The 20477-nt window shown below is 42.2% G+C and overlaps 1 protein-coding gene and 1 non-coding gene across 3 annotated transcripts; both read right to left on the bottom strand.

Annotated features, from left to right (window-relative positions):
* Window positions 1-117: 117 nt before the first annotated feature.
* Window positions 118-5862, bottom strand: LOC105934391. The gene is made up of 3 exons (XR_004928981.1): window positions 5751-5862; window positions 5056-5142; window positions 118-194 (listed from the first exon to the last, which is right to left on the bottom strand). It is a non-coding gene; the product is annotated as an uncharacterized LOC105934391 (transcript).
* Window positions 5863-6306: 444 nt separating this feature from the next.
* On the bottom strand, window positions 6307-19240 carry bub1ba (BUB1 mitotic checkpoint serine/threonine kinase Ba). Of its 2 annotated transcripts, XM_036130523.1 has the most exons (14): window positions 19157-19240; window positions 17813-17855; window positions 16410-16573; window positions 16243-16334; window positions 16060-16142; window positions 15810-15976; window positions 14081-14260; window positions 13803-13931; window positions 11916-12022; window positions 11663-11815; window positions 11453-11589; window positions 11233-11380; window positions 10229-10344; window positions 6307-6495 (listed from the first exon to the last, which is right to left on the bottom strand). In XM_036130523.1, exons 2-14 carry the CDS (start codon window positions 17845-17847, stop codon window positions 6369-6371), a joined length of 1638 nt encoding a protein of 545 aa, XP_035986416.1. In that variant the 5' UTR covers window positions 17848-17855; window positions 19157-19240; the 3' UTR covers window positions 6307-6368. The 2 variants fall into 2 exon arrangements, with proteins under 2 accessions (XP_035986416.1, XP_035986415.1); XM_036130522.1 differs by having other exon boundaries at window positions 16243-16573.
* Between the last annotated feature and the right edge of the window lie 1237 nt (window positions 19241-20477).

The following is a 20477-nucleotide window of genomic DNA, read 5'->3' as shown; positions in this document are numbered from 1 at the left end:
CGACTCCAATCCATCCAAGGCTTTCATTGGTTTCCCAGAACCTTCAGGTCCTTTAAGACTCTTCAGCGTATTCTTCACAGCCGACTGCAAACCTTCAGCCTTCCTCTGTCTCACCTGGAGCGTGTCGATGTTTCTCAGCCGCAGGTCGGCCCGGCCCGGCCCGATCCGGTCCGGTTCTGCTCAGTCCCTTCAGCCTGTCAGGAAACACAGAGAGGGTGAAGAGACAGAACCCGTCACCATCCTCTCTCTCAGCTGACCGGATCACATCCTCCACATCCTCCTCCACGCCCAGTGAGCAAACAGCAGGAGGAGGAGGAGGAGGAGCTTCTGCTCAGGAGCTGGAATGCAATCCTGCGTGATGAAGATTCATCTGAGGAAGAAGGAGCAGCAGGAACGTGTCTCAGGGAGATGCAGAGGTATGAAGTCTGCAGGTCTGAGCTCGACCTTCCAGCAGGTGTTCAGATGTTCGCCTCAGGTCACCTGAGACTCGTTCTAAACTCAAACCTCGGCGTATTTCACCGATGCAGCAACGCAAAGTCGGCCAGAACTGTGAAGTGGAAGGTTGGATCAGTCGGGTTGGAGGGAGAACTTCTGAGAACTTTAGAGATTTTAGGTCTGACATCATAAAGAAATAGAAAAGAAAAACAAATTCAGTGTCTCAGGAGATCCAACCATTAGATAGGATCAATAAAAAGGAGAATTCTGAGGACATCAGGGTCTATTTCTCTCTCTCTGCTGAGTTCTCCTACTGCTCTCCAATCTGCATTGTTTGTTGTTATTTCAGCTTTTAACTTTTTGTTCTCTGTCATTTTCTCTTCATAGGAAGGTACACCTGGTCTGGCGTTCTGTTAGCTGTGACATCATCAGGGGAGGCAGATCATCCTCTATTACCATCTACCTATAGAAAGTACTCCTGGGTCAATGTGAGCTTCTGAGCTTTCTGTGTCTCTGCTCTGTCTTCTCTAACATAGAAAGTACTCCTGGGTCAATGTGAGCTCGTGTCCTGTGTCTCTGCTCTGTCTTCTCTACCATAGAAAGTACTCCTGGGTCAATGTGAGCTTCTGTGCTTTCTGTGTCTCTGCTCTGTCTTCTCTAACATAGAAAGTACTCCTGGGTCAATGTGAGCTTCTGAGCTTTCTGTGTCTCTGCTCTGTCTTCTCTAACATAGAAAGTACTTCCTGGGTCAATGTGAGCTTCTGAGCTTTCTGTGTCTCTGCTCTGTCTTCTCTAATCCCCAGGTGGGTGGAGGCAGATGAGCGTTCACACTGAGCCTGGTTCTGGTTCTTGCTGGAGGTTCTTCCTCCCTGTTAAAGGAGAGTTTTCCTCTCCACTGTGGCTTCATGCATGCTCAGTATGAGGGATTGCTGCAAAGCCATCAACAATGCAGACGACTGTCCACTGTGGCTCTACGCTCTTTCAGGAGGAGTGAATGCTGCTTGGAGAGACTTGATGCAACCTGCTGGGTTTCCTTAGAGAGGAACTTTCTCACCAACCTGGAGTATCTGATGGAAGTCTGACTCTGGAAAGAACCTTGAGGTGATAAGTTTTCATGAGTTGAGGTTCCTGAAAATGATGCCCAAAGGTGGAAACGTCCCTCTTGGACTCCAGCAGATTGTATTCTGGTCCTCTCCACTCCTCCCTCCAGACTCGGAACACTGATCTTCGCAGCTGTCGACCTCGGGCCTGGATGGATTCTTCTGGTCAATCATCTCCAGGCTGCGTTCTCTCTGTTGCTGGAGCACTTTTTTCCTTCCACTCAACTTTCTACGGGTAAGCTTGGGACCCAGCTCTCTGTGAACAAGCAGCTTCCTCCAGCAACAGAGCATTTCTATATTGTTCCACTTTGGCATCATGGAAGTCACTAAAACGGCCGGTTGCTCCTGTTTAAAGTATGCTTTCGATTTCACAATTAATTTTAGTTCACATAGAAACATAAAAAATGCACAGTAACATAACAGTAGCACCTTAGGGCCCAGTTTATCTGCAAAAAAAGTTAATATTGGGGTGAGTTAAACTTTAAACTCATCATTCTGCATCACTTCTTCTCTTTTTGGACATTTCTGGTTTGTTTTAATGTGTTGTGGGAAAACTGACACCTAGTGGCAGGATGCTGTTACTACACAGTTAAAAAAAATCATTTGCTATTGGAGGCTCAGTTTAAGCCACTTTATACACTTTAAAAGGATGTATGCCTCTACTTTATGACATGATATGCCTTTTGGCTCTGGGGGGCCGGATAAATTGCCTTGACGGACCAGATTCAGGATTCTGGACGCGGACCTTGTGTTTGTGTTTAGGTCTTCCAATCATCAGCTTCTCTGTCCCTGCTGTCCAGTTAGCATCCCCCAGCATGATGCTGCCACCACTAAATTCAGTGTTTGTATGTCCTGCATTTAATAATAGGTTAATAAGCAACTGCACTTAAAATATAGGTTTTTAATTTGTTGATAATGATCGAAATCGATCAATAATATTTCCATTTTACCGGTATGCTTTCGTCCAGCCATAGTTTACGGGTCGTCTCACTGAACAAAGCATCCAGTTGGAGGTTTCTGCCTCCCAAAAAGCCTGGGATGAGCGGAGGAGGTGACGCCTGCAGGCTGGGAGGATCTGGACCAACTGGGTCCAGTTTCCAGCTGGAACAATCTGCTCAGGTGGAACCTGTTTTAATCCAGGCGCTGCTGCCAAGCACCGTAACCGGTCTGCAGGCCTGGTGTCCCAGATAGCGCTCAGCCGCAGCCTTTAGCCCGTCTGACTGTGACGCTGAGGTCAAAACTCTTGTTTTAAACGCAAATTACTTGAAGTATCTTTGTGGCAAATTTTATTTATTTATTTTAAAGCCTAATAATGACATTTATTTATTAATTATAATAAAAGGAAGACCACTGTTTTCAGGAAACATTAACAGTGTTTCAGCTTTTTGCAGTTTCAGCTTTAAGGATAAAATATTATTTTGAATTATCTCTTTCATGCAGCTTTCTTCCCGTTTAGCGTATTAATACACAGATGCTGCCTGCAGGTTACAGAGGATCAGCTGGTTACCTGTACTCCAGGTGTGTTTTCAGGGCGTGACTCACTGGCATACCTGAGGAATCTGAATCTACATGACCAGACAGCTCCACCATGACTCCCTCCTCTGACTAGAAACCAGCATATATCGGACCGAGACCGGGACCAGACTCACCTGAGAGGGGCTTCACCCTGACAGCGCCCCCCACTGGCCGCTGCAGGGATCTATATGCGTGAAAACGTGGTCAGATGATGGATTTCTCTTTTTTAAGTCCAGATTTTATTCTTATCTGATTGTCTTCAGTCTGTTACCTGATCAACATGATTACCAGACATCTTTATTCTGTTTAATCCAGACAAGAACCATCAAAAAAAGCTCATAAAGTCCAACTTTAGTTGAGAAAAAAAAAAAATAGAAGTTGGTGAAGAATGAATCATGAGTTAAACTAAAGGTTGGAAACTAAAACCAAGGAGGGGCTCCGGTCGGTACCAGAGCCTCCCGGACCCTGAAGGGCCTCTAGGTCTCCACAGCAAAGAGGCAATCCCACCAAAGCCAGAATATTTATTTACCCGTGCAGAACAAGTCCAAATCTAGCGTCACAATCATTTTAGTGGATCAGTTTTACTGTTTCGGGCTGATAAACAGGGTCCAAAACTCTGCCTGATGGGTTCGCCGCTAAGTCGTGACGTGGAGACCCAACATCTTCAGCCAGAAGGTGGACCTCAAGTTGTTTTCCCAACTCAGACAAACTCTTCAAGGTAATGCTCTAAAATCTGTTTATTATGGCTCTAGAATTAGATGAGAACACAAAACAGTTCGACCCTTAAAGCAGGACATCAAATATTAAAGCAAGAGCAGAAAAAGGAGTCACACCTGGGAGGATGCTCCTGTGGAGGCACCACCGTATCAGTCCTGCTTCCTCCACCTTCTGTAGAGAACCGGGCCTCTTTTCTACTTAGCTGGATTTTATAAAGATTATTAGTTGTTTTATTTCTGTATCATTGATGCAAAGTAAGAATATTTTTAATGACAGTTTAATAATTTGTTTGGTTTTTAAAATGGTGCACCACCACCTGACCCAGCTCTGTCCATTTTCTGCAGGTTATTCTGGGTGATTAGATGTGCATGGATTGGACCGAAAACGTAAAAAACCCAAAACATATTCACAAACTGTCCAAGACCCGTCTGAAACAAGCTAAACAAGTCCTGAACCGGCCCTAAAACGCTCCACAGCTGAGCTTAAAACTAATCCAAACCAAAGCCGTCCCAAAGCTAACATTGGATTAGCAACTGAAGACAAAGTTAAACCGAAACAAGTTTGGAAATGATTAAAGGTCAAAAACTGTAGCAATAATCCAAACCGGTCCAAAAAAAGTCTTAAACCAGCCCCAAAAAACTATTTATTGGACAAACTCGGCCAGGCCAGAACCCGTCCTACAGCTAATCCCCAAAAACAGCCCAAACCCAGATTTGGGTCCAGGTCCAAACACCAAACTCTGAAACGATTCAATAAATCCACCAAAAAAAGGAAACTAAATTAATTTTAGGATGATCTCAAAGACCAACATGAACTCAACACCAAACCGTCTTTAAACGAGTCCAGAACCGGGCTTAGACCTCATTTCTTCACCATCTGATAGCTTTATGACATCTTTGGTTCAGAAACATCTGGTACCAACCGAGGCTCAGTAGGTCCCTGCCAGTGACCCACTTTGACATCCACTCATCTGAACCGGTTTCCCCTCATCTATCTATGTCTTCTGTGAGAAACTTTGATTTTATGACCCAAATAAACACCATTTACCAGCCAGACGTTTACTTAGAATAATTCACTTCAATCAGGGGTCATAATCTGTCGTTTTGGGTGAAGACCCGGATCAGAACCAAAATAAATGGAAATAGTCTTCAAAGAATTACCTAGTAATAAGCAATAAATTCAATTATTTGTGATGATTTAATCTCATAATTAACCAAAAATTTTAAAAAATTACTATTAAAAATAAACACACCGGTTCCGTTTGAATTATAAAGGGGTAGAAATTTACCTGAAGCGTCTCTGGGTCTGAGTTATGACGCCAAGGCAGATACGTCATCAACATGCATTCTGCCAGGTGGCCAACAGGCGGCGCCACCTATAGGTAGAAAAAAAACAAGGTCTGTTTGTGCAGAAAAAAATAAATCTGTAAGTTTAGTGGATGCTGAGCAGCAGCCATCTCACATCTCTAGTCTCGTTTCTGAGCCGGATCTCTGGATCTAACCAGAACCAGCGGCGCTAGAATCACAGTAAAAGCTCAGCAGATAGGAAATAAAACACTGCAGCTGACAGACCAGAGACAAGAACCAGAACATTAGAACCACTGAGCTCCAGCATGCAGGTCCAAGCCCGGTTAGTCAGCTGGAACATCTGCGAGGTCCGGCTGCAACCAGATCGGTTACCAGCCATTCATACAGCTTAGTGCAGCACACACAGCCAGCAGTGACGGGGTTCTGTCAGGAACCCAGGCCCGGTTCCCCACATCACTCCTGACCTGTGAGACTCAGCTGGAGCAGGACAAAGGTTCTAACCTTCTGACAACAGATGCTTCTTAGAACAAAGATTCTGTTGAGACCCAACAAGATGAAAGTCTTTGCTCAGAAAAATAAGAGTTGAAAAGTACCAAAGAGTCCTTCGAAGTGGATCAGCACAGAACCCGTCTACAGAACTCTAACCCAGATCAAGTTCCACCGCAGCTGTTCTTACCTGGCTGTAGAGTCCAGGTGGGTCCAAGTCTTTCTGCGGTTCTCCTCTGCCTCTTACCTTCTGCTTCCTCCCTCCACATGTCCCGTCCGTGTCTCACCTTGTCCCAGGTAAGTGGGAGGAGGCCTCGGGCAGGGGTGAAGAAACAAAGAGTGAACGATAAAGAGGAGGTTCCACTCTGTCTGCAGGCCGCAGCATGCCCGGCTCTCCCCTCGGGGCAGAGCAGGATGTGACTCAACAGCCACAATCCATCCAGAAACTCCACGTCTGAACCGAGGCTCGCTTCCTGCGTGGTCTGCAGAGATTCTGGGGTTTCACTGCTCGTCATTTTAACTAATCTTTGATTTCAGCTTCAAGCCAACAAAACAGACCAAATAATTAGTACCAGAGTACACTTATTTAAAAACTTTAACAAAAATCTGCGGTGTTAGTTGGAAAGGTCAGAGCATTGACTGTTCCTGCTTGACAGACACTGGATCGCCCTCTGCTGGTTCCACGTCAGAACAGTTAAATCAGTTAAATGACTGGATGAATGAATAAATCAGACAGGAAAACTGCATCAAGTAGTGTTTTACTTTATTAGATGATTTAAATCAAGCATGAGAACAAATACAACATGGACTACTGATGTTCCAGATAGAGTGAAGAAAGCTCCTCCTTCATGTCTGAAAGGAGAGAAACCGATGAGCGATGTCCGGGGTTCAGCAGATAACGGAAAAACCTCCTCCAAGTCGTGGTGTAGATGTCGCTGCAACAACAGAAAGGCTTTCATTGGCATAAGAAAATTTGGTTTGTGTTGACCTTAGTGGCTTTCATAATAATCTAAACTGATATTTCAATGCAGGATAAACCCACCATACCCTGGTACATTGCGCCCGCCGTACCCTGGTACATTGCGCCCGCCGTACCCTGGTACATTGCGCCCGCCGTACCCTGGTACATTACGCCCGCCGTACCCTGGTACATTACGCCCGCCGTACCCTGGTACATTGCGCCCGCCGTACCCTGGTTCATTACGCCCGTCGTACCCTGGTTCATTACGCCCGCCGTACCCTGGTTCATTACGCCCGCCGTACCCTGGTTCATTACGCCCGTCGTACCCTGGTTCATTACGCCCGTCGTACCCTGGTTCATTACGCCCGTCGTACCCTGGTTCATTACGCCTGTCGTACCCTGGTTCATTACGCCCGCCATACCCTGGTACATTACGCCCGCCATACCCTGGTACATTACGCCCGCCATACCCTGGTACATTACGCCCACCATACCCTGGTACATTACGGCCTCCATACCCTGGTAGATAACGCCCGCCATACCCTGGTACATTACGCCCACCATACCCTGGTAGATAACGCCCTCCGTACCCTGGTAGATAACGCCCTCCGTACCCTGGTACATTACGCCCACCATACCCTGGTAGATAACGCCCTCCATACCCTGGTACAATATGCCCGCCATACCCTGGTACATTACGCCCACCATACCCTGGTAGATAACGCCCTCCATACCCTGGTACAATATGCCCGCCATACCCTGGTACATTACGCCCGCCATACCCTGGTAGATAACGCCCTCCATACCCTGGTACAATATGCCCGCCATACCCTGGTACATTACGCCCTCCATACCCTGGTACATTACGCCCTCCATACCCTGGTAGATAACGCCCGCCATACCCTGGTACATTACGCCCTCCATACCCTGGTAGATAACGCCCGCCATACCCTGGTACATTAGCCCGCCATACCCTGGTACATTACGCCCTCCATACCCTGGTACATTACGCCCTCCATACCCTGGTAGATAACGCCCGCCATACCCTGGTACATTACGCCCTCCATACCCTGGTAGATAACGCCCGCCATACCCTGGTACATTACGCCCGCCATACCCTGGTACATTACGCCCTCCATACCCTGGTACATTACGCCCTCCATATCTGGTAGATAACGCCCGCCATACCCTGGTACATTACGCCCGCCATACCCTGGTAGATAACGCCCGCCATACCCTGGTAGATAACACCCGCCATACCCTGGTTCATTACGCCCGCCATACCCTGGTTCATTACGCCCGCCATACCCTGGTAGATAACGCCCGCCATACCCTGGTAGATAACGCCCGCCATACCCTGGTAGATAATGCCCGCCATACCCTGGTAGATAACACCCGCCATACCCTGGTTCATTACGCCCGCCATACCCTGGTTCATTACGCCCGCCATACCCTGGTAGATAACACCCGCCATACCCTGGTTCATTACGCCCGCCATACCCTGGTACATTACGCCCGCCATACCCTGGTAGATAACGCCCGCCATACCCTGGTAGATAACGCCCGCCATACCCTGGTAGATAACGCCCGGCATACCCTGGTAGATAACACCCGCCATACCCTGGTTCATTACGCCCGCCATACCCTGGTTCATTACGCCCGCCATACCCTGGTTCATTACGCCCGCCATACCCTGGTACATAACGCCCGCCATACCCTGGTACATAACGCCCGCCATACCCTGGTACATAACGCCCGCCATACCCTGGTACATAACGCCCGCCATACCCTGGTACATAACGCCCGCCATACCCTGGTACATAACGCCCGCCATACCCTGGTACATAACGCCCGCCATACCCTGGTACATAACGCCCGCCATACCCTGGTTCATTACGCCCGCCATACCCTGGTACATTACGCCCGCCATACCCTGGTACATAACGCCCGCCATACCCTGGTACATAACGCCCGCCATACCCTGGTTCATTACGCCCGCCATACCCTGGTACATAGCGCCCGCCGTACCCTGGTACATAGCGCCCGCCGTACCCTGGTACATGTACCCAATTTGCCCTTGTAGACAAACCCAGGTATACACTGGTTGATAAACCCGAATCAACCCTTGAAGATGCATCCAGTTTATCCCGGTAGTGAAACCCATTATACCAGAATAGATAAACTTAAACAAAAACTGGTAATTAAACTAGAGCTGCAACTAACGATTATTTTAATAATTGAATAATCGGTGGATTATTTTTACGATTAAATTGGACAAAAACAAACGTTTATTTCCATTTTCCATCTTTTTTCCCCAGATAGAACATTTGGACTGGCAGACCAAAAAGCGCAGGAAAAAGTTGCTACTTAGGTGTTCTGTTACAATAATATTAGGTAGTAAATGATTTTGCTTCTACTAAAGAAGTTTATGTTGACTAGATTGTTAATCATTTAATAGTCAATGTTGTCTATATGAACAGTGACTTAACAAAAGTGAAGCTGTAACACTGAGGTGTCAAACACGGTTTGGTTGAACCTCACCCCTGGTCTAGAGCACCTAGGGGGGAAAATGCTAACAACAATGACACCAGTAAAAAAAAAAACCCTCTTCTGACAATCAAATAAACCAGCAGCCCATTTCATAGACTGTTTCAGCACAAGCTGCATTTTATGTAAATACTACATGCTATATTTGTCCTTGTTCACATTTTTCCTCCAGTAATGTTTATTCCATGTTTTCTTTACTTTTCCCTTGAAGAGCCATAAAGGGTGTTAGACTTTTAATACTATTAATTTTGAGGGGTTACATATGCCTGTGTGTCATTTTTCTGTTTTTAATTTTTCTGTTTTTAATTTGGGTCTGCCTCGCATCATTCTGAGCGTCTCACCAACATTTCATTCTGGGAACACAACAACGATAAAGACTCTTGATTCTTGAAAAGTCAGTTTAGAGCCCTGCTCCTCACTCCCATACCGTACCTTCACTCAGACTTAAAACTTAAACAACTTATTCCCATCAGAATTAAATTGTATTCCAATTGAGAAGGCTGGTGACTCGATACAATCCGCTGGGTTTCCTTTGCAGTTTTACCTTAGAAACTTTCAACCAATCTGTCTTTAAAAAGTCGATTCTGTCAAACCATAGAGTTCCTTGAGATGACATCTTGTGAACTGGAACTATATAAATAAACTAAGTTGAATTGGAACAAGCCTTCACAAATTTAGGAAAATATTGCATTGCACTTTTATTGTTCAATATTTTGTGACGATAATATAGATTAAATTAAACTCTTCATCTCCCCCATCACCATAATGTCCCCATCAGTTTACCCATCCTCATCCCCAAGCTCTCCATCAGCTGTGATCAAAAAGGACAATGAGTTTTTAATCTAAAAAAGAAATAACTCTATATCAGGCAGCATAAATGCACTAAGCACGGTAAAATAGAGTAAATCCATTTCCAGCAATAAACCTCTTTCCCCAAGGACAAGAAACATGATTTAATAAGCAAAATAATCCCAACCTACCGTGTCCTGTGAGCTAAATTTAGAGTACTGTATGAGTTCAGCCCAATTAACCCAGTGAATGAACTTTTATCAGCTGAAATAAACTCTACTACACAAGATAATGAACAAAGTAACTCCATCGCTGTGATAAACCCAGATCTACATGTAAAATTAAACTGGTGATACGTCGTCTGTAAGTACCAGGGTCCGTCTCCACTGTACTGCTCTACTGTCCAGCCGCTGCCGTCCTTCACGGGGATCATCTTGGTGTCCGTCAGGAGGAAGTAGACCGTTTCAGCCACGCCCACCAGGTCCACCTGACAGGTAACGAAACAGAAACAGAAAGTCACTATGCCTCAAGTCCGAGTCCAGGTTCAAGTCACCAGTGTTCAAGTCCGAGTCAACTCCAAGTCATAAAAAAAAAATCTGAGTCGAGTCCGAGTCAAGTCCACTATTGATCCAAGTAGAGTCCTTATTGATCAAGTCGAGTCCAAGTTAACGTGAACTTCTATGCTCCTTGAATGCACCCTCAAAATAGCCAATACAAATAACCGAATAATATGCTATAAGGCTATAACACTGTAATATTATGAATCTACCATACTATGCACATACTGTAGACATCAGCAGGCACTAGTAAAATCCTATTGATTGGCAAACTCTCTACTGTAGGTGGCGGCATTAGCTAGCCAACCATCATAGCAGTTAACGTTAACTTAACGTAGCATGTCGACAGATGTCGATTGAAATTTGAGGTAGTCCCCAATGTCTCCTTAATTGTTCTGTTACATATGGAGCATTTTGCACTCCATTTTCTGCCAATGCAGGTGAAATCCTTAAAACGCGAAACGGACAATCTTCGGGGCACTCATCTCTCCTCCAGGCATGCCGCAGTGAAAATTAACATGCCGTGACGTGTGATGTATGACATGAAGCAGTAACATTCCATTGCACTAATAATTTAGATATTAAAATCATACACCAAATAATATTCTAATGACATATTAAAATTATAGCCTAATGATTGTCTCTCAATTTCCGAGTCAGAATGATCTAAATGTAGGAGTCCGAGTTCGAGTCATCAGTGCTCAAGTCCAAGTCAAGTCACGAGTCTCTAAATTTAGCTAATGACTCGGACTCGAGTTCGAGTCTCGGACTCGCGTACTACAACACTGATATATACACACAGGATCGAAAATGTTTACCACGTGTGGCGGGTCAGTGGGCTCCAGGAGACCCAACCTGATGTAGGTCTGCGCTGACGGGAGCTGCTGGACCGATGTGACGTCTTTCTGAAGGTCCAGATCCAGTGAGGAAGACCAGTCGACTGGGAAGAGCCAGTCCTCGATCCCTCTGTGAAATGACAGAGTCTTAGAATCAGAGCGAGTTCATCCTGCGTTCCTAACCGTTCTCATGCTGACTGACCTGTGGCAGGAGGCGAGAACGCTGGGACGCAGCCCCGCATGCAGCAGGCTGCAGGAGTGCAGCTGCAGCACCAGCTGCAACAGGCTGATGGCTTTAAGACCGACACACAGGTCACCCGCGTCGCAGTCGGTCAGATCCTGAGACGAATATTTAATTTTCTTATATGAACGCTGCCTTTCTTCTCACAGCGGAATTAGGAGGCGGACTCACCGTGAACAGGTGGTGTGCGGGGGGGCTGTAGACTGTGATGCAGCCGTCTACAAACAGGAAGCAGCTGACCAGAGGGACTCCGTCAGCAGATGGCAAGCTCTCCCTAAGGCGGCTGAACAGGTAGAAATCCCAGGGGACCGAGCAGCTGTCCACCTGCAGCAGGTGAGATGAGGGACAGCATCAGTTCTGAAAAACCCAGACGGCAGCCGGACCTGCTGAGCTCAGTCGGTCCGGTCCGTTAAACGAGACTCACCTTCATAAAGACGCACTCTGTCGTCTCTGCACTTTGTTTAAACCCTTTAAAGATGGAGAAGCTGCCTCTGTCCAAATGTCTGCCTGCAATGAGGAATGTGTCGCCCCCTAGTGGAGAAAGCAAAAGAGCACGACAAAGAAAAGCACAGCTAGATCTCTCCTAATAAATGGATTTCTCTTTATACTAAAATGTGTCACATGGATCAGTAGAGCCAATCAGCAGCAGGTTAACCTGTTTTTCTTACATCACATCTGGGCTGATGTTACAGTTATGGTGGACGGGTTCTGAGGCGTGTTAACTCAGAAAAAGGCAGAAGATACAGGAAAAACTAAAGCGAGTTAATTTCCTTGCTGGTTGCAATCAAACATATGGAGCTAGCAAAAAAAAGTCAGTTTTGCTGAGCATGCAGTGATCCTCTGTCACAGCGTTAAACTCTCTGGTTTAGCGCTGCAGGCATACGGGCTGGAGTCATGACTCTGCTGCTGTTTTGGGAAAACATGACTTTTGTGTCATGACAAAACATTTGACTCCAAACTTCCAAGCTGTGAGAGTTTTGTTTTGTACCACCGAGCGAAGTTTTTTAGGTTTACATAAAAAAAAAACGGTTACATTTTCAGAGACATTTCGGTTTTTTTCATGTCTTAACTTGAGTGTTACAAACTAATTTAGAAACAAATCCTTTCTTACATGTAGATTCCAGTTTGGTAGAACTTGATGCACTAGACCAGGGGTGTCAAACATACGGCCCGCCGAACAATTTAGTCCGGCCTGGTGGCTAAATGCATTATCATTATTAAAAAAAAAAAAAAAAAAAAAAAAAAAAAAAAAAAAAAAAATTTATATATATATATATATATATATATATATATATATATATATATATATATATATATATATATATATATATATATATATATATATATATATATATATATATATATATATAATTTTTTTTTTTAAATCCAGTGTCCTGTCTGGCAATGTGACAATAAGAATTGTTGTTTTAATTCCAAAAAGAGCTCATCAGATTTGACTTTCACAAGTGGAGCAGAACTGCTTCTGCCATAGTGCTCTGCTTGATTTATGAATGTGAATAGTTTTATTATTATTCATGCGGGGAATATCTCAAATGATATGGACACTACAATGGGAAAGTAGGAGAGGAAAGGAAGAACAAGAAGTAAAAAAGAAAAGGTGAAAGGAGATAAAAAGGAAGAGAATGATAAAACAATTATTGAAAGAAACATTACTTTGTTTAATTGAAAATCTGCAGTTCCTATATTGTCCAGGAGGGGCGCTGTGTTTTAATCAGCAGATGGTAGCGCTGAGCTTCAAATGTGGAAAATTGATTTTAAATAATTTCTTAATTATTATCTGTTTGATGTATTTTGTCATGCAGGACAGTGTTTTTAAGTTCCAAAAAATATGAATAAATGTTTTTCAACATTGTACAATCACTGTAATCAGTTCTTATGCATAATGCACTTAAATAAATGTTTAACTAAGTAAAAGTATTGTTGAAATTGCACATACTTTTCTTAAAAACGTTGAGGTTATTCATAATATATTGTGTAAAAGTGAAATTTATTTAATATAAAAATCAACAAGTCCACTTTTATTAGTTCTATTTAATCTTGCAATAAGTTTACATCTGTGGCCCTCTTGAGTTCAGATTAAGCTGAATGCGGCCCCTAAACCAAAATTAGTTTGACACCCCTGCTCTAGACCCACTGAAATTGTAATAATTTGGTGAATCAGACACAGATTTTTGTTTTAGCATCTATGTAATCAGAGGAAATTCTGGACAATGTCAGAAACATTGTTAAAATCTGTAGCTTTTATATGCTTATACAATTTAATGACATCAACTTAATAAATTGTGTTTACCGAGGTCCAGAAGGCCGCCCTCCTCCACAGCAGGTAGGGAACGCTGGTGTGAATGAAAGTCTGGAGAGGAAGTGATGTCACAGACCTCCAACAGCTGTCTGTGAACCTCTGGGTCGCAGGGATCTACAGCTGGAGGTCATAGCAGAACCTTTTAGAACACCAACCATGGGTTTACTTTGTAATGCAGAACCAGAAGATCTATTGTTTTCAGTAAACCAGTGATGTCACCGCTGGTAAATAAGCCGACACGTTAAAGGTCACAGTGAAAGTCTCCCTACGTGGTGACAGACGGCCGTCGATCCGCTCCTGGTTCTGGTCCAGTTCTCCCAGCGAGGTCAGGGAAGCAGCTTCCACACTCATCTCCTGTATGGGGCTCAGCTTCTCTGCCATCTTGGAGAGGATTGGAGAGTCAGAGTCCGGCTCGGTCCAGAGATCCTCTGAGGTCCGTCTCAGCGGATCTGAAAAACGTAAACAACACATTAACATTCTTCTTCTGTGGTCTCCAACCTTCTGCACCTTCTTCTCTCACACCAAACTACCTTCATGTTAGGGCTGGGCGATAAATCGATTAACTCGAATTTACAATTCTTTAAGATTTCTTTTCTGAAAAATCTGGATTTTATTTTGCCAATACACTCATTGGGTTTCCATGAAGAGAACAGCATGTGATGCTGAATATATGTTTAGGCAAATATATTGTCAAAAACTTTTTTTTACCATAATACGAGGTACTTCATTTACTTATTTACTTTTTTTAACTTAGTTTGAAGTTCGCAAGTGCAGTGAAGCCTGTTCTTAGCTCAATGTGTAAAACCACTAGCAGCAAATGTTTTGTTATATTTTCATTGTTTATAATGGCACGGCTGCCATCTTGTTTTACAAGCTTGTTTCACAGCTTGTTTTTAGTTGCACTTTAAATTCAGGTCAACTCCCAGACGAAATGCTTGACATAAAAGCAAGGTTTTAAAATAATTTCTTTCTTTTTATGAACAAAAAAGAGAAAAAAAAAAAATCGATTAATTGGATTTGGTTTGATAAAATCGGAGATTTAATATTTAATCCATATCGCCCAGCCCTACTTCATGTCCTCTTCTTCTTTGCTGACCAACAGTGGCCCGACTTCCACCAGAACCAGTGGCGGTTATAGTTAATTAATCGATCTTATTTAGATTTTGGAAAATAATCTAATTTAAAAAGCGATTTTTTTTCTTAATATTGCGATTTAATGCGATTTTTTTTCAGTTTAATTTATCATGTCTTTTTAATCATATACAAACAATAAATCAACTTGTTTCCTCGCTGTGCAGATCAGTTGCTAAAAGACCCGCAGCATTTAAAATCGGAGCAGTAATGATTGCGTTCTGCCTACAATATATTTCAACCAAAATTGCAATTTTGACTTTTCTCTGCATTAACCACAAGCAACAAAAATGGCCTCTAAATAAAGATGTTTGTAAACAAGGACTATTTAAAACAAGAACTTTTAATGTTTCTATTGATCAGAATATTGTTCAAAAGAACAGCTTTTAATTTAATTGGACATCAATCCTTGTTGAACATAAAGTCCAACCAACAAGCAAGTATATGTATTAAACTGATTGACCTGTACTTAATGCTATATATGATTAAATAAACTCTAATACAAGTAATAAAATTAGATTATCTCACTGCTGCAACTGTCTTCCCTTCCATGTGGAGCAAACCCACTTTAAATATTTTACCAACACCTAATGGACGCGTCTAATTCCCTGATTGTTACAGAGCCAAAAATGTAACAATCAAACTCTGCGATTTGGAAATTGCGTTTTTTTTAAATCGTGATTATATTGAAAATGCGATTAATTGTTCAGCCCTAATCTTAATGACAGAAATGGTTCACTAGGTGAACGTTTTACGCCAAAAACAGGAAACAAGGGGTTTTCTGAATAAACCACCGCAATTAGAATTCTGTTCTTAATATTTGAATTATTTAAGAAAAGGTGTAATATCTAAAAACGCTCTGGTTACCTGCATGCTGGTTCTGCTCGTGGTTCTGCTCGTGGTTCTGCTCATGGTTCTGCTCGTGGTTCTGCTCGTGGCGTCGACGCAGCTGGAGCTTCAGGCAGAGCCCCTTCTCACCGGGACGCATGAAGACGTCGTCCGGCGGCCCGTCTGAGCGCGGCCCGGCGGCGCTGCTGCAGAGGGAGAGTCAGAGGATGAGTTCTGAGAGGTCCGGTTCGGGTCCAGGCTGCAGTCTGTGTGTTGTTGGGTTTGTTACCCAGCGGGCTCTTCAGAACCAGACCGGGACTCGTCGAACACTTTGAAGGGAAGGGCTGCAGGAAGTTGATCCGAGTGACTGACCTGACAAAAAAATAAATAAAATAAAAAGTAGAAGGACGTTTCCCAGAGAGGGTCACATGATCCTCATCAGAACCAGAACCAGAACCGTTTCAGTCCACACCTGTTGGGCCTTTCTGAGCAGGAGCAGCCTTTCCTTCTCCTCCAGCTCCTGGCGCAGCTGCTCCTGCTGCTCCTGCTGACATTTCATCTTCTCTGAAAACGATAGCTTTATTTTCTCCTCACAGTCAGTGGAGGCATCGTGAGACGTCCGGCAGGCAGCGAACGCACCTTCCTTCCCCTTCTGCCGGTATCTCTTTGCCCGCTGCTCCTCTAAGCTCATCTCCTGGCCTTCTACCATCAGCTCCACCGTACAGTGTTGACGCAGCTGAATGGCACTGCTCTCATTATTAAGCCCCGCCCCCAGGCTCACCACCTTGCTCTGATCACCTGACCTGCAGGCAACAGCAATTTTAAAGTGAACAAAATATTACAGTGATCATTTATTTTTAAAATCTGTTAAACTATTACACACATAATGTTATATTTTTAGTGTTTCAGGTTAATTTTGGTGATTATTGTTTATGGCTAATGAGAATTCACCATAAATCCTCTTAAAACTGCTGCTTTCCCAGTTTGTGCAACTTTTTTTAACCGCACTTTTTCCTTCCACCCAACTTTCCATGAATGTGCTTGGAAACAGGACTCTTTAGCTTCTTTAGCCGTTACCTTTGGCAGCGTTCCATTTTTTGTGGAGGATGTGATCTGTCAGTCTAATCCATGAATCTTTAGACCATAAATTTATATTTCTGTATTAAAAATATTTTTTAATGTAATGCAATAGTGTGAGGAACTGAATTTAGCCGTTCACAAGCTGGGAGAAAGAATCCAGAAGATTAATAGAAATAAAAACTATATAAAAATCTCTTTGGGTGGAATAGATTTTATAACATTGTCAGCATTTTCTAAACATTTACAAGTTGGATGTTTTCATCAGTATGTTCATCATTAAAACAACTAAATGCTAAATCTGGCTTCTGATTTAGGACTATTTAGATCAACTGTATTTTTAAATATATACACCACTGGATTATCCCGCTTAAGAGTCTGGAAATCAGTTTGTGATGCTAATATTATACATACACCTGTTAATGTTTATGGCATCTAAACCAGACTGTTTAAAAAGAACAGGTATAATTTAAAACCCTGATCTATGAGGGTCTAGAGACCAAAAAAAAAAAAAAACAGAGATTAACCAGTTTTATTTTTTATTTTATTTTTTACGTGTGTATTTATTTACTCTCATTTACTTGCATGCTTTAATGTAAAAAAATAAATAAACTGGAAATACTAACTTTGTTGTGTCTGTGTGTCATGTTATCCCTCTACATCCTAATTCAACACATGGTGACAATTAAAAAAAAAAAAAAAAAGATTCTAGATTTAGTTTGGGATTATCTGTACATAACTCAAATGATTGGTAGATTTGAACATTGTAGAGTGGAAAATCTGGAAACTGAAACATATTTCCATAAACGATGGTTTATTGGCATTTTTTCAGGGTTAAAATGGTTAAACCAACATTTTCCAGACTTCTGGGGGACAGTGTGGGAACCCTGGACACAGTTCAATAACAGTGACCCTGTCTTGGTGTTGAAGTTATCAGTTATTATGAAGTTATGGATTTAACTTACTGAGAGCAGACCGATGGTCCCGCCTGCTGCTCCATTGCTGCTCCTGCATCAACCAGAAACCAGACAATTAATCTCTAGTTTATACAAACCAATAATCAATAAGCTCTACCAAGAATTGCTTAATGCCGATACATTGTGCATCCCTAACTTTTTGCATTATTTGATAGATATTATTATTATACTAATAAATAACAGTACATTTAAAACAGATGCATTTAAAAGTTGCAATTAATAAAGTAAAAAATTATAAATGACAATAAGGTAATAATTACAAAAGTCATTAGGAAGGAGCTAATTAAGAAACGTATACATTTATCACTCATTGATACCGCTTACATTTAGCTACTATATGTTTTGTTAGGGTTATTTATTGAGCATTTATTTAGTTATATGTGCATTTTTAAACCCGTCAAGAGTTGCTCCTCTATAAACAAGAGCGCTAACTAGGCTTTTAAATAAAGTTTGTTAAAAAACAAAAGTCTCAGGTAAAGGTTCCAAAGGACTTCAAGCAAGGATGGGAAGATGAAGTAGAATAAAAAGATAATTTATTTTACTACAGGGAGTTAGTCCAGGTTTACCAGCAACAAACAGCAAATTTATAATATAAGAAAAAATATATATTGTACGTGTATTAGTTATCAAAATAGCTTACTGGACAAATCAGTGTCCAGCTGTGTAGGGTGACTTAAAAACAAGTGTAAATAAAAACTAATAATTAAATTCCCTTTAAATGATGACACTTAAACCATAAACAAACCTGTCCTGGATTAATTCTAGGTCTGGGGAAGGGGCGCAATGTTCGCTTTTACCACAGGCTGGCTCCTCTTTCTAAATAAGAGTTATATATATATATATATATATATATATATATATATATATATATATATATATATATATATATATATATATATATATATATATATATATAGTTTTTTTCGCACTAACCAACCGAGGGAGCATAGTCATGGAGTCATTTCAGGTTTCTATCTTTGTCTGCAAAACTCATCACGATTAAAAACAAGCAGGCAGAATAACCGTCGGGTTTAGATTAAAACCATCCCTTTGAGGTTGTTTTTTCTGAGCCGACTTTAAAAACAGGATCGTCTTATAACGTTTTCACCTTTAGCGGTCAGACAATTTGTTTTTCTTTGCGCCGAGAACCACATAGATCATAAAAACGCCAGTTTTTTGAGTGGAATTCGGCCTCAGGAAAGTTGAGAAAATGCGCCGAACCAACCTTTAAACGAGATTCATAAACATGTACAGCAAACATTGGAAAAGAAATTACAGCAGATTAATGACAGTTGTTGTTTCCAAATCCATAATAAAACGCCTTTTTCTTACCGGAAATGCTGTGGAAACGACCAATATTCGAACGGCCCGCCGTCACAGTTTATTGACTTCCTGTGACGCATCTGATTGGTCCGTTCTTTTTCTTCTTCTTTGGTTAATCGGTTGTTGGAAAACATCTTTCAGTGCGCATTACCGCCACCAACTGGTGAGGAGTAGAGTGGAAAATTTTCTAAGAGAATGCCAAGAGTGTGAGAAGCAGTAATCAAAGCAAAAGGGTGGCTACTTTGAAGAATATAGAATATAAGACATATTTTTAGCTGTTTCACACTTTTTTGTTAAGTATATAATTCCACATGTGTTAATTCATAGTTCTGATGCCTTCAGTGTGAATCTACAATTTTCATAGTCATGAAAATAAAGAAAACTCTTTAAATGAGAAGGTGTGTCCAAACCTTTGGTCTGTACTGTAAATATTTATAAATTTGTAACATATTGATTTTTAAATATTAAATCCTACAAATTAGTCCTGTTATTATTAGATATTTCAACAAATATTGATCACACTGATTTTTTAAATTATTCTACAGAATGTCCACCAGGTCAAATTTAACTTTCTCCTTAGTAAGGTTTCTAGCCAAGTTGCTTCTTTCTTCTTGTCCACAACATTCACATCTACCTGAAATATGTTGTGCTTTTTGAATAGTGTGTCATTTAATCTAATAAATCCTGAAATAACTGTTTCCTCTCTTCTGTTCCTTTCTGCTTTCCTCATTTCTCCGACTTTCCGTTGAATCCTATAAAACCATCTTCCTTTCTTCTCTTCTTCCCATTGCTTTAGCCACTTTTCCTTCAGTCTTCATTTAATGATGCCTTTAATTTCTGTCTTACTTAAGGTAATCACCATATCAATGGTTCTATTTATGACGCCTCCATAGGCCTCCAATCTTATCTTCAATTTTATGTCCTTTGGTACCCACCCAAATATAACAATAATACCCTAGACCGTGTCCCTGTAAACTGGGCCATTGGCTCCTTCTGTTCGGTTCAGACACATCCTTTAAGGTCTTGCCCCGAGAGATGTCGTCGGTTGGATTGTTGGCTGAATCAACGTAATGCCAAGACTGTGGATCTGTTAGGTCTTGAACTTCAGCCACTCAGGTGTCCACAAATACTTTGTAGCGAGACAAATCCGAAAGAATCCATCTTAATACTGTAGTGGAATCTGTCCACAAGGTAGTGGTGTCGATCTGCAGGGTGAGCTCTGTGAGCAACAGCTTAGCCAGCTGGGCTCCTGTTAGGGCAGCAGATAGTTCCAGGTGAGGTGTGGAGATCTGAGCGAGCCAGTAGGAAGCATAAGTGGATCTTACCCAAA

This window comes from Fundulus heteroclitus, unplaced genomic scaffold, assembly GCF_011125445.2.
Source record: "Fundulus heteroclitus isolate FHET01 unplaced genomic scaffold, MU-UCD_Fhet_4.1 scaffold_36, whole genome shotgun sequence".
NCBI lineage: Eukaryota > Metazoa > Chordata > Actinopteri > Cyprinodontiformes > Fundulidae > Fundulus > Fundulus heteroclitus.
Note: the sequence above shows the minus strand (reverse complement) of the source record. Positions and strands in the feature narration are given on the sequence as shown.

Coding starts and splice junctions, on each gene's coding strand:
- bub1ba (XM_036130522.1), bottom strand. CDS start 17,847: ATGGAGCAGCAGGCGGGACCATCGGTCTGCTCTCA. Junction 16,143..16,242: donor TGCTCAGAAAGGCCCAACAG/GTGTGGACTGAA, acceptor TTTTTTTGTCAG/GTCAGTCACTCGGATCAACT. Junction 11,816..11,915: donor CAGAGTGCGTCTTTATGAAG/GTGAGTCTCGTT, acceptor CACCTGCTGCAG/GTGGACAGCTGCTCGGTCCC.